General features: G+C 48.3%; 1 protein-coding gene across 1 annotated transcript in view; it reads left to right on the forward strand.

Moving 5' to 3' along the window:
* The first annotated feature begins 5253 nt into the window (after positions 1-5253).
* The window catches only part of DDAH1 (dimethylarginine dimethylaminohydrolase 1), a 56367-nt gene continuing 49556 nt past the window's right edge, over positions 5254-12064 (forward strand). Inside the window, exon 1 of the mRNA XM_058030383.1 lies at positions 5254-5589. Within this exon, the coding sequence (XP_057886366.1) occupies positions 5284-5589 (306 nt within the window). The 5' untranslated portion in view covers positions 5254-5283. The remainder of the gene's footprint in view (positions 5590-12064) is intronic.

Genomic DNA, 12064 nt, shown 5'->3' on the forward strand with positions numbered 1-12064 from the left:
ATGCTTTGAGAGGTTCAAATTGGGCATCATGACAAAGCTTTTGCACTACAAGGATACATGATTCTAATACCAAATACACAGACATAAGCTCTGGTCTTCTTGCTGACATTTGGAAAACAGACTTCAAAGCCCATAGATGCTTCAGCTCAGCAACCCCTCAGAATTAAACATTAGGTCCATCAAGGGAACAGGTTTATCTGCTGAAGGCAGTGCCCTGCAGGTTTATCTGCTGCAGATTTATCTGCTGCAGGCAGTGTCCTCTGTGCTGCCTCCAATCTCTGTCATGTGTGGTGGCACTACTTGCCAGTGACATTGTTGGGAGTAGTTTTGCCCCTTTCTGAATTGCACCTCAACTGCACAATTCTTCCAGTCTATTTCAGCTGGTGAGTTATATGCTATGTGTTTGATTAGCTACAAAAGCTAATTCCACTTTAACAAGTTTCATGTAAATTTAAAGATTCATAGTTGCATTTGCAAGTTGTTGACCAAGCCAACACAAAAAATGTACAAAGCTTTTATAAATCAAGGCAAAAGATGCCTAACTGAAAAGAAAGGCTGTGAATTAATTTTCAGGCAGCTGGCTGCTAGAAGGAATGAGAAATGCAAACCATGAAAAGAAAAAAATGCTACAGCCAAATGTCACTGCCTCTTCCTGCTGAGCTTGTGAGGGCTTTTCAGGCAATGTGAGGGAAGGACAGCCTGCCCCACCTGCAGGGTGCTGCCAGCTGGTCAGCTGGCTCTACAACAGGCAAGTGGAGACTTAGGATAAACATTAAAGGGTAACTCAAGTTACATTGCAAAGGGCTTGGATCCTTTCAAAAATACTAACTTGCATCCATCAGCATTTTGAAGCACTTGCTGTTTTAGGCGATGGAGACATAGTTTTGGTGATAGATATGAAGGGAAGACAAGAACACAGCATATGCATTTTCCCTCTTGTATCAGTGCAGCCCAGTTTAGCAGCAGTGATTTAGCAACATGCAAATAGCATCATTAGGCACCAACATTTTTTTACAGCTACTCAATATCCCACCCTTCCCTCAGGAAGCCCCACAGTGGGCACCTACAGCTCTTCACAGCTGGTTTTGGATTCATAAGACCCAGTGAACAGTAGCTGCACAAGTATGAGTGCCATGAACCATTTCTGCTTCTGTTAGAGCTGATGCTTTCTTGCTAAGCTTATAAAATAGCATACTTTATTAAAAATGCTGTTGATAGCAGAAATATTGTTGTGTTGCAGTCATAACAAGAACCATTTACAAGGCACTTATCCTAGCTCCGTCTCCTCCTTCTCTTAGCTGAAGTAGCATTTCTGGCATGTTTCTGGGAAGTCTGTCCATCAGGGACACAAATGGTGCGTTTCTATCATTTTCTATAAGAGATATGTTAACTTATGTAATTCAGTATAAATTTCCACTGACTACTAATCTCATTTTTCATCTCATACCTGTGATACCTAACCTATTTTTTTTTTTAATTCAAGGAGTGACTTTTCTTGCATAGAAACGAGTAAAAGTGGTCATAAGGCACAGTGAAGGTGAGGAGATAGGAGCACAGAGGGTAAACAGTCAGAATCCTGCAGCACTTGCCTCAGTGATCTGTTTGCTCAGCCAAGAAAATCCAGAAGTTGATTCTGGTTGTACACAATAACTGCAACCTATTGTAACACAACACGTGGGAAGACTACAAATGTGAAGAATGCCCCATGCCTCTGCATGTTGTCCAGGCTGCTTGGTGCCCTGTCACAGCAACAATGCTGCCAAAGCTGACTTGCAAAGAATCACCCTCTGACTGCTTTGTCTCCCAACAACTGTGTAGCTGTCAGTTCATGGGAATTCCTCCTTCTCTGCAGGATGCAAAATGCCAGCTGAGGAAACACCCAGATCATTATCCCACAGCAGACAAAATAAATATTGTGTTTCCCCTGAACCAGCTATATATAGAATTTTTCTGATCCCAGTAAGACACTGAGATAGCATGGGTTCATCTCAGGCAAGGGAAAATGCTGCTCCCCAAAAGGTTTTCTCTACAGGCTGGCAGATGCACTCTTGATTGATGCCATCCAGAAGAAGTTCTGGATGACATAAATAGTCTCCTTCCAGAACTATCTGTTATGGAAAGAAGAGATGGCAAACAAATCTTTGCAGCATTTGGAAAATGTAAAAGCACTTGGGAGCTTGTCCATGCAGTGGGGTGAAGTGCCTTGTTCAGCTTCTCTAAATGATTATTATCTCTTAATGATTATACTTAATTATTTAGCAGAAATACTGACTCACTGAGTCACTGTGGTTTTTTTACACTAGAAGAGCAGAAAGAGAAAACTTCTGACAACTATCTGAGTGAAAACCCCTTTGAGTCGCTGCTAGTGTATCTAAGGCATGATTAAAGTAACATTTTTCTCTTCTATGGCTGTGAGTTAAGACCTGTGGTCACGTACCTCTTCTAAAAGCATGATTCATTGATCATAATGGGAGCTTTTCCAGCAGATCAGTGCTAATAATGATGTTTGGCTGTGCAATGGTTGCACAGTTTTCTATCGATCTGAAGAAATCACTTCAACTTGTCTTCCTTTTCAAAGTGAAATTCAGTGTCTTTCCATCTTTCTGGTGCAGATTCCCTTTCTTACAGTGGGATGTGCTAGTGACTAAATGGTTCACTTGCTGTCTTGTCCTGGCTTTTCACTCTCTAGAGTTTCAAGTAGCATTTCATTAATACTGTGAGAGATGTCCATTAAGGTTTTAGGGACAGTGGTAGTGTTCCAGCATTTCCAAGCATTGGGAAATGTTTTCCAACTTTGCAGCTGCCTATCATGCCTGAGCAATTGCCTGTGTGGTATGCATTTGTATTCAGCAGTGATCCTTTGTCATGGTCACACAAACTGTTCAACAGCAGTGGCCATCTCTGACCTTCAGTGAACCAGGTAAAGGTTTGTTCTTTTGTGCTAGTCTCTCCAGCAGGGAAATACTGGATATTCAACAAGGTAGAGAATATTTAAATACTATGTTGGTGCCTGTAGCTGACCTATTTTGCATTACTGCATATGATGAATTTTAACAGCACTCCCATAAGACTATGTGAACACATTTTATTTTGTAACACTAATTTGTGAGTAAACTGATATTTGGATAATCTTATTATAAATATGCACCATATTGCTCTGGGTGCATCTGTTCCTAGATTGTTAACGATGCCTTTGTATTCACCATAAATAATAGAACAATAATCACAATCAGAAAACAAATCTTAATTTGTATTTAAACTGCACAGTTTTATACATTTTTGAGAATACAGATGACTTTTTTCTGTAGTCATTAGTTCTGAAAACTTGTTTAAACAGCTACGGTATGTATTTCCAACACAGAACTGTGTGTCTAGCATGCTCTGTCTCATAGCACTGTGTCTCACAAAGACATTCTCCAGCCTTGCTGCCCAGAAAGGTATTGAGGAGCTGTCAGAAGTGATACCTGACCAGCTCCCAGGGAGCAGCTGGGGCCACCTGGGCTGGGGACAGTGCCTCTGGGGCAAGCCTCACTGTCCCAGGGAGCATGTCACCTGTGTATGAGATCCCAGTGTAGCATCACCTCATAGCCTGTAATTTCAGTGAGATCTAAAAATTGTCACCACTTACAAATACATAAAGTGATTGTGGATGTAAAAAACGTCTGCATTGACTATAACTTTCCAATCCATTAGCTGCAGGAAACCCTAGCAAGTTTTAAAATTACTGGATAGTAGCACTTTTTCTTCTGTCTGAAAGTAATGCCAACTAAAAGAAAGCCAAACTGTGCCAATGGCTATATCCCAAATATGAAATAAGTCCAAATAGGCTTTGACAATGGTGGAAGGATTACATGTTCTACCAGATACAGTACGATACTACTTGTAGAGGTTTTTCAAGAATTTGAAATGTCCTACATGATAGCAACTCAATTACCTGTCCATTTCTTTAAGCAAAGTAATATTTGCACATTATTCAGTGAATGACATTTATTCAAATAACTGCACCTATGTGCATTAAGTAAAAGCAGCCTTTACAGAATATTTGGAAAATATTTCTGTGGAAAATGCAGATGAAAATCTAGTGAACTGCCATTTTAGAAACACACTTTGGTATTTCCTTCGTGCTGTTCATTAACCATATTCCCAAATGCTGAACATCTGCAGATATCAGTGACAGCGTGGCCAAGGCAGCTGCCTGGGTTTTGTCTGAGCTCTGAAGGGGGAACACAGAGCTGTGTGCTAGCGGGTTCCCCTCCATGACCAGAGGGACACTTGCAAAAGCCTTGCCAGCAAAAGCAGAGCTGGAAGGAAAATTCATATTTCTTCTTTTTTTCTTGTCTGCTCTGGCGACGACAAACCTTGGAGGTACCTGGGTGGCTCGGGAGCAGGAGCAGTGCGGCTGAGGACTGGTGCTGCGGATGCTGCCTATGGCGCGAGGTGTGGCACAAAGACAGAGATGTGCTCTGGCAAGGGCTGGCCCTCCTCCGGGATAACCTCCAGTCAGGGTAAAACTAGAGAAAACGAAACCGAGGGAAGTGCTTGTTCAGGGAAAAGTGTGCGAAATCCTGATTGTTTCAGTCCCTGAGGCAGAGGTGGAAAGCACACAGAGGTGGAAACTTTAACAGCATGAAGGAGTGGGAGCAGGTGGACACGCTCCACCCGTGAGTGCCCTGTAGAAAGCCATGACATGAGAGCCGCCTGGGCTTATTTCCTTAGGATTTGTATTTGGAACTGCCTTTGTCATGGGATATTTTTCCTTTGGTCACCCACATGAACCGCCTGGTCTTCAGCTGTGCCACCAGGGAAGGGGAAGGCAGCGGCAAAGGGTTCGCAGGTGGCCAAGCCCAGGCACCCTCGAGCCCGAGGGTCATCAGCCTTCCCCCTGCCCACCGCAGCTGGAACGAATGTAAGAATGCGGCTGGCCGCGGGGTTAGAGCGCTGTGAGCACAGCCGTGCCCCTGCTCAGACCTAGCGGAACGGGGCCGCGCCGCCCCGCCGCCCCTCAGGCCACACGCGGGGCCGGCCGGGCCCGCCCGTACAGGTAAGCGGCGCCGCGCGGGGAGCGGCCAATGGCGCGGCCCGGCCGTCGCCGCCAACCAATGGGGGCGCGGCGGCGGCGGCCCCATGGAAATGTGCCTGGTGGAGAGCCAATGGGGCGCGGCCGGGCCGCGGGCGGCGCTTTATGCGCTGCCAGCGCCGGCGGCGGCCGCGCGTCCCTCGTCCCTCTCCGCCGTTCTCGCTGTACGTCCCCCGCGTCCCTCTCCGCCGTCTCCGCCGCGCAGCATGGCCGGGCTGGGCGGCGGCCTCGCCGCCTTTGGGCGCTGCACGCACGCCGTGGTGCGGGCGCTGCCCGAGTCGCTGTGCCGGCAGGCGCTGCGCAGCGTGGCGGGCCCCGAGGTAGACTTCGCCCGTGCGGAGAGGGAGCATCAGCTGTATGTGGGTGTGCTGCGGGGCAAGCTGGGGCTGCAGGTGCTGGAGCTGCCGGCCGACGAGAGCCTCCCCGACTGCGTCTTCGTGGAGGATGTGGCCGTGGTCTGCGAGGAGACGGCGCTGCTGACCCGCCCGGGCGCGCCCAGCCGCCGGAAGGAGGTGAGGTGCGGGGCGGTGAGGTGAGGCGGGCTGCGGTGCGATGAGGTGCGGTGCGGGCCGGGGTGCCGGTGCAGGTGAGCTCGGGGCGGCCGCGCCGTCGGGCGTGTCCCCGGGCCCGCCCCAGCCCCAGCCCCGGCGGGAGCGGCGGAGCGGGGACCGCGCTCGCAGCCGCAGCCCTGCCCGGCGGGAGCGGCCCCGCGCCGGGGCTCAGCCCGGTACCCGCGGCCGGCAGCCGGGCTCGCTGTGCGGCGGAGCCCCGCTGTGCTGGGCTCACTGGGGAGCGATGCTCCGCTCCCGCAGACAAGTGGATGGGCAGTGTAAACTATGACTCATCCATTCTGGGGCGTGCGGGCTTCGCTCCGTGTCAGCGTGCCCAATCCGTCCGGCGGGAAGGGTCGCTGGCGGCTTGTGCGGGTTTGTATCCGCGGTGCAGCCTTGCTCAGTCCACACACCCCATATTCGGTACACGTTGAACCCGGGCAGTGCATCACTGGTGCCTGTGATAATTGTATGTACTGGCCTGTGCACAAGAGCTGGTGTGTGTTTTGCTGTACTTGGTGCCAGCCTTAATGCCCTTGAACCTGATGTCGCCTTCCTTGTACAACCATTGCAGGTTCCCTTCATGTATGTGGGACTCAGGCCATTGAAGAGAGGTGTGGTGGATGCACACCCACAGGAGCCTTACTTTAGGTCTTCTTAGTACTTTCTTAATGTCTTCAGCCCATTCATAAATTAGTTTCATCAGGCAGTGCATGCATTGAAGTGCCAGCCAGTTATCTTCTCAATAAGCAGTGACCACCTGCCTTCCTGTAAGCGTCTTTTAATGTAACCCTTCTCATGTCTCTTTCAGTTCCCATCATTGGTACCATAGTGCATTGTGAGATCCACAGTCCCACAGGCTGTTCTGCCTGTGGGACAGGCCACTAGCTCTAGTACAGCAAAAGCTCGCTCCTCTTGGTCTTGGAGTATTTTACATAGTGCCTTTCTCTTATCAATTGCAAGGTTTTCTTAAATTCTCCCCAGCAGTGTAGTATCTGACATACTGTGTACAACTTGTACATGTGCACTTCGTGTGCATAACCATGTGTATTTACTCTTTGTAACACCCTGAATGCTCTTTAAGGTGACAGCACAAGAGTGTTTACCACATGCTACTGTCAGAAGCAGCTGTTTCTTAGCCAGAGTCCAAGTGAGTTTTCACTGGTCCTTCCCATGACACACTGATATGTAGCTCTGTGATTCCTGCTGCCATCTGTACCATTTCCCCTTCAGGAGAAGGGATTTACTTGAGTGACTGGTCCAGGCAGAGTCACAAACGACAGAGACAGAGCTTTCAGGCATAATTTGAATATTATTAGTGTTCTTGAATGATGGAGCAATCCCTCCCTTGAGTTTTCTGTGAAGTAAAACAAACAAAAAAAAATTGAACAAGTATCCTTTTAAAGTTATAACAATGCATGGCACTGTAGTGTAGTGCTTGTCTGAACATTTAACTCTTATTTACAACAATGCTTCCTCCTGGTAACATCATTACAGCCGTGTCTTGTGGAAAGGGGGATAAGGGGCTCATTTGTGCAGGATGCTACCTGACTATTCCTGATCTCTCTCCTCTCCAAGGCATCCTCCCCTTCCCAGGTGGTTGTTGTCAGTTTTGTTTTTCTGGAGTGTCTGTGTTGAGTAGTTGGTGACCAGGATGTCATATGAAAACAGTGAAATGGCAAAGGCTTTAGAAGGCAGGAGTGCACACATGCCTACCCAGAGCTCTGTGTGCTGTGGCAGTGTGTGCCTTGGACATCTTTGCAAACATCTGTGATAATGTCACTTTCATAGAGTCCCCAGAAAGAGCTGCATGTTGTAGCTGCATAAGAGTGTATCCAGAGCTTCTCTGCTCTTATTTCCTCCAATTTTGGCTCTGGAGAGATCAACCACAGGTGCTCAGGGAGTCCAGGCACTGATGTATGTGGGCACCCTGTGCTGAGGGAGCCCAGCAGCTGCTCCTGACCCTCCTGCTGATCCCAGCGAGTGTCTGTTAGCAGCCTCCCAAGATAATTTTCTGAGGTTTACGTTCAGTCTCTGAATTCCCCATTAAGATAGTCTCTGGAGTCTGGTGGCAAGTGATGTTGCTGCAGGGTCTGTCCTACCATCTGTCCTCTCAAATCGGCCTTTATCAGTGACCTAGAGGAAATGGAGGCATCTTTATTGAGCTGTGAGTGGCCCCAAACTGGGGCAAGGTGAGAAGTGATACCATTGAGGTCTAGGCTGTGCAGAGGGTCCTTACCAGGCTGAAGGAAGGGGCTGACCCATGGAGACCTCATGGCTGAACAGGGACAGGTGCCAAGTGCTGCCCAGGAAAGGAAGGATCCTACATCTGTTGGCTGTTACGAAAGTGAACCAAGGCTGTTGCAGTGCACTGTTGCTTGTAGTGGGTGACAGAGAAGGAGGGTGGAGGCAGGCTACGTAAGCACTGGTTTCTCAAACTGCAATCTCTTATTCTTTTTATGTAACATAAGTGCAAACCCATGAATATTTTAGCAGTACAGTTGGTGTATGCTTGGCTTAACCCAGTAAAGCCCAACTCCTGATCATGCACTCCTGAGCTGGCCCTCCCTATAAAGCAGGACTCAGCTGGACTTGCCTTTCTGGTCTCTTAACTGTTGGATGTAGTTTGGCCAGGGCAGGCAGGGGCAGAGGCAGAAGGAAAGGATGAGGGTCATAGAGCACCATTTCTGCCAGCAATTAATAGAGGGAGAGTTTGTGTCCAGGAAGGCTGCCAGAGAGGCATTGGTAGGTTGAGCTCTGAAGCCTGGTCAGACCAGTGAAAATTGATGAGCACAGGGATTGCTGAGGTGCCTCCCAAACACAACAGCCTGGTTGCATTCACAGCTGGAGCAGTGCTGTTTCAGGTGTGTTGTGCCTTCTGATAAACTGTCTGCCAGATGCATGTACTGAGCAACACTGTCTTAATCTCCTGTGTTTCATGCTATGAAAACCTATAATGCAGTATTCAGGAAGGATCCAGCTTTTTCTTTCACTGACTAGACTCCTTATTCAGAAGGCTTGTCACCAATTACGGTAACACTATGCAGTAGACAAATTTCTGCACTAGTTTGTAATAGCATTGATTGTGCTTTCAGGCTTTACAGATATTATTGCTTATCCCCCCAGCAACACTGGATTCTTTACTGATTGTCTGTCTGGAACAAAACAAAATAAAATCTAGGGTTATGTCTGTTCTTGCTCCAAGTTATTGTAAGGAGAAAAAAAAGAATTGAATTAAATTTGATCATGTTCAGGCAGTGCTGGGAAAGAGCCCAGTATTTTTTTAGTAAAGTAGAAAAATTAGTCATGCATTTAATGATTTGTTTGCAAATCAGACTTATTGCAAGGCATTATGTTTCTGTGTTATAAGCTTCTGAAGTTACTTTAAAATTCATAGTTTCTGTGGAGTTTTTATTTGGCAGAAAGGTAAAAGCTTTTGAAGTAAGCTAGATTGCTAATATGTCTAAACTGGTGTTTTGCTTAGCTCTGTGCAGTCACAGTGCACTTGATGCTTAAGTTGAGTAAGTCCAGTGGAAATGTTGTGATCATTGATCAGATTGCCAGTTCCAGCACCTTTTGTTCCAGCAGTATGTTCTCAATTGTTTATTCCTCCTGTATAAACTCTCAACGTCACCTTCTGCATACAGCAGGGTTAGTTGTTGTGAAGAGCCCTCATCAGCACATTGCTCTTGCAGCCTAAGTTGTCTTAATGTGCTTGGGATAGCACAAAACAGCCTTTCTACCATTTCTGTGCTTATGCAGACTGATGAAACCCAAAAGCTCAGCAAAATGCACCCACAGTGACCTGGCCTCTTCTCAGCTGCCAAATAGAGAATGGAGAATTAGTTGGTGCTGGGAAAACGACAGGAGCTGCTGCAGAAGAGCTGTGTGTATTTCCTTCCTTGGTTAAGAGGAAACTTCTACCCAAGACTTTTGTTTTTCCCTACACCCCCAAGACACACTGGGAACACTTGTGACTGTATTCATGTAGTGTAGAAAAGCTGATCCTTCAGCAGTGAGGGACAGAATTAGCAGTGAAGAGCTGTGGTTGTCAAATCCCATCCTCTCACAAGAATTGGAGAAACCACCTAACTGCTTCTTCGACATCTCTTGGTATCTCCTCCCAAATCTACCTGCTGTGTGGCAGGATTTTGTCGACAGCTCATGCTGTGCTGGGCCAGGTAACCTGCTCCTCAGTGCTGAGCACCCTCAGGTGCCACCCCCTCCCACCCTGTGGAGCCTCTGCATGGCTGTGTAGCTGTGTATGAGCCATAGCTGGCACCCTGCACTGGCCCGTGGTCCCGGCTGCAGCTTTCTGATTGCAGGGATAGTTCTCACACCAGGAGGTAGAGGTTTCTAAAAAAACCCAGAAGGTTACTAAGTTATTTATGTATTGTATACACTGAGGTAATACAGAATAGCTGCTGCTAAGTACAAGACACTTTTTCCACTCTCTCTGTAGGTATAGAGGGTCCTGCAGGTTAATGATGTCTGTTTCAAAGTAATAGAAAAGCTAGGCTCAGGAGAGAGATTTAAGGCTCTGCTGGGCTCCTGAACTTAATTAGGTTATGGGGATTTTGTTTTACAGCATACACACGTGAGCATTTAGGATCCTTTAAGTTTGAGAAGACCTTTAAGGTTGTGGAGTCCAACTGTTAAGTCAGCACGGCTGAGTCCACCACTAAACCATGTCCCTAAGTGCCCCATCTATACATCCTCCAAATACCTCCTGGGATGGTTATTCCACTACTTCCCTGGGCAGCCCAAAGCTTGACAACCTTTTCAGTGAAGAAATTTTCCTAACATCCAATCTAAACATCCCTTGGTGCAAGCTGAGGGCCTTCCCCCTTGTCCTGTTGCTTCTGACCTAGGAGGTGAGACTAATTCCCCCCTTACTACAACCCCTTTCAGGTATTTGTAAAGTGATGAGGTCCCCTCTGAGCCTCCTTTCCTTCAGGCTGAGCCCACCCAGCTCCCTCAGCTGCTCCTCACAGAACCTGTGCTCCAGACCCTTCCCCAGCTCCATGCCCTCCTCTGCACTCACTCCAGCCCCTCAATGTCTTTCCTGAACTGAGGGCCCCAGAACTGGACACAGCCCTTGGGGTGTGGCCCCACCACTGCTGACACAGGGGGACAATCCCTGCCCTGCTCCTGCTGGCCCCACCATTGCTGACAAAGGGGGACAATCCCTGCCCTGCTCCTGCTGGCCCCACCACTGCTGACACAGGGGGACAATCCCTGCCCTGCTCCTGCTGGCCCCACCACTGCTGACACAGGCCCGGAGGCCATTGGCCTCTTGGCCACCTGGGCACAGCTGGCTCACGTTCATGTTCAGCTGCTGCCAACCAGGTCCTTCTCCACTGGGCAGCTTTCCAGACATGCTGTCCCAATGTTGTGCTGCATGGAGTTGTTGTGACCTGCAGGATCCAGTGCTTTGTATTGGTGAACCTCATAGAAGTGGTCTTGGCTCATTTGGTCCAGACCCCTCTGAAGAGCCTGCCAGCCACAGGCAGTTCAGTAATGCCTCCCAAGGATTCTATCAACCAGTCCCTTAAACAGGCCATTTTCTCCAATAATCAAAAAATATTTCATTATTTCCGTTCCTAGGGTGGCCTTCAGCCTCCAGATCACTCACCAGTCCTTTCTGTTCACAATCACCATATCCAGAGGGACCTAACACATCAGTAACCCTTTGCTGCCACATGGATCTGCATCCCATGCTTCCACTGAGACAGCAAATGGCTGTCTCAGCAGCCTCACTAAGCACACCATCCCTCAAACATTGGTGTGCTGCCCCCAGGCTTATCTCTAGTTAGCCTGGGTTTTATCTCTTTTTCTCTTCAAATCTAGTTTAAAACTCTAGGGCTCAATGAACCCTGCCAACTCCTCTGCAAGGAGAGAGACAAGTGTCTCCAGCAGGCCTGCTGTTGTGTAAACCTACCCATTATCAAAACCCAAAAATTCTGCTGGTGGCACCAGGCTCAGAGCCAGTATTGATCTGCTGGCTCTCCTGTTTCTGCACTCATCACTCCCTGCAGTTCCAAAGCTTGTGTTCCTGATCCTTTAACCAGTGGTCCCAAGGCTCTGAGCTATTTTGGTTGCCCTGAGACTTCTTGTTGGGACTTCATTGCTGCACACCTGAAAAATCAGCAAGGGATAATAGTCTGAGGGCTGTAGCAGGGGAGGAAGCTTTCTCTTCCATCTTTAACCAGGGCCCCAGGGGGACAGCAGGCTTCCCTAACAAGTGAGTCTGGTCTGCATGGGGGGCCTTCTGTTCCCTTCAGAAGGGAGTCTCCTCTCTCATGTCAGTGGCCTGTCTTTTTTCCCTTTATGGGGGCAGATTTGATGCTGTGCACAAGCTGACTAAACCTCGGCAACACCTCCAAGCTGGATGAACCAAGCAGAGGAGCTCCTGTGCTGGGCACCCCTCCCACAG

The sequence above is a fragment of the Melospiza georgiana genome, chromosome 9 (genome assembly GCF_028018845.1).
Source record: "Melospiza georgiana isolate bMelGeo1 chromosome 9, bMelGeo1.pri, whole genome shotgun sequence".
NCBI classification, from domain to species: Eukaryota; Metazoa; Chordata; class Aves; order Passeriformes; family Passerellidae; genus Melospiza; species Melospiza georgiana.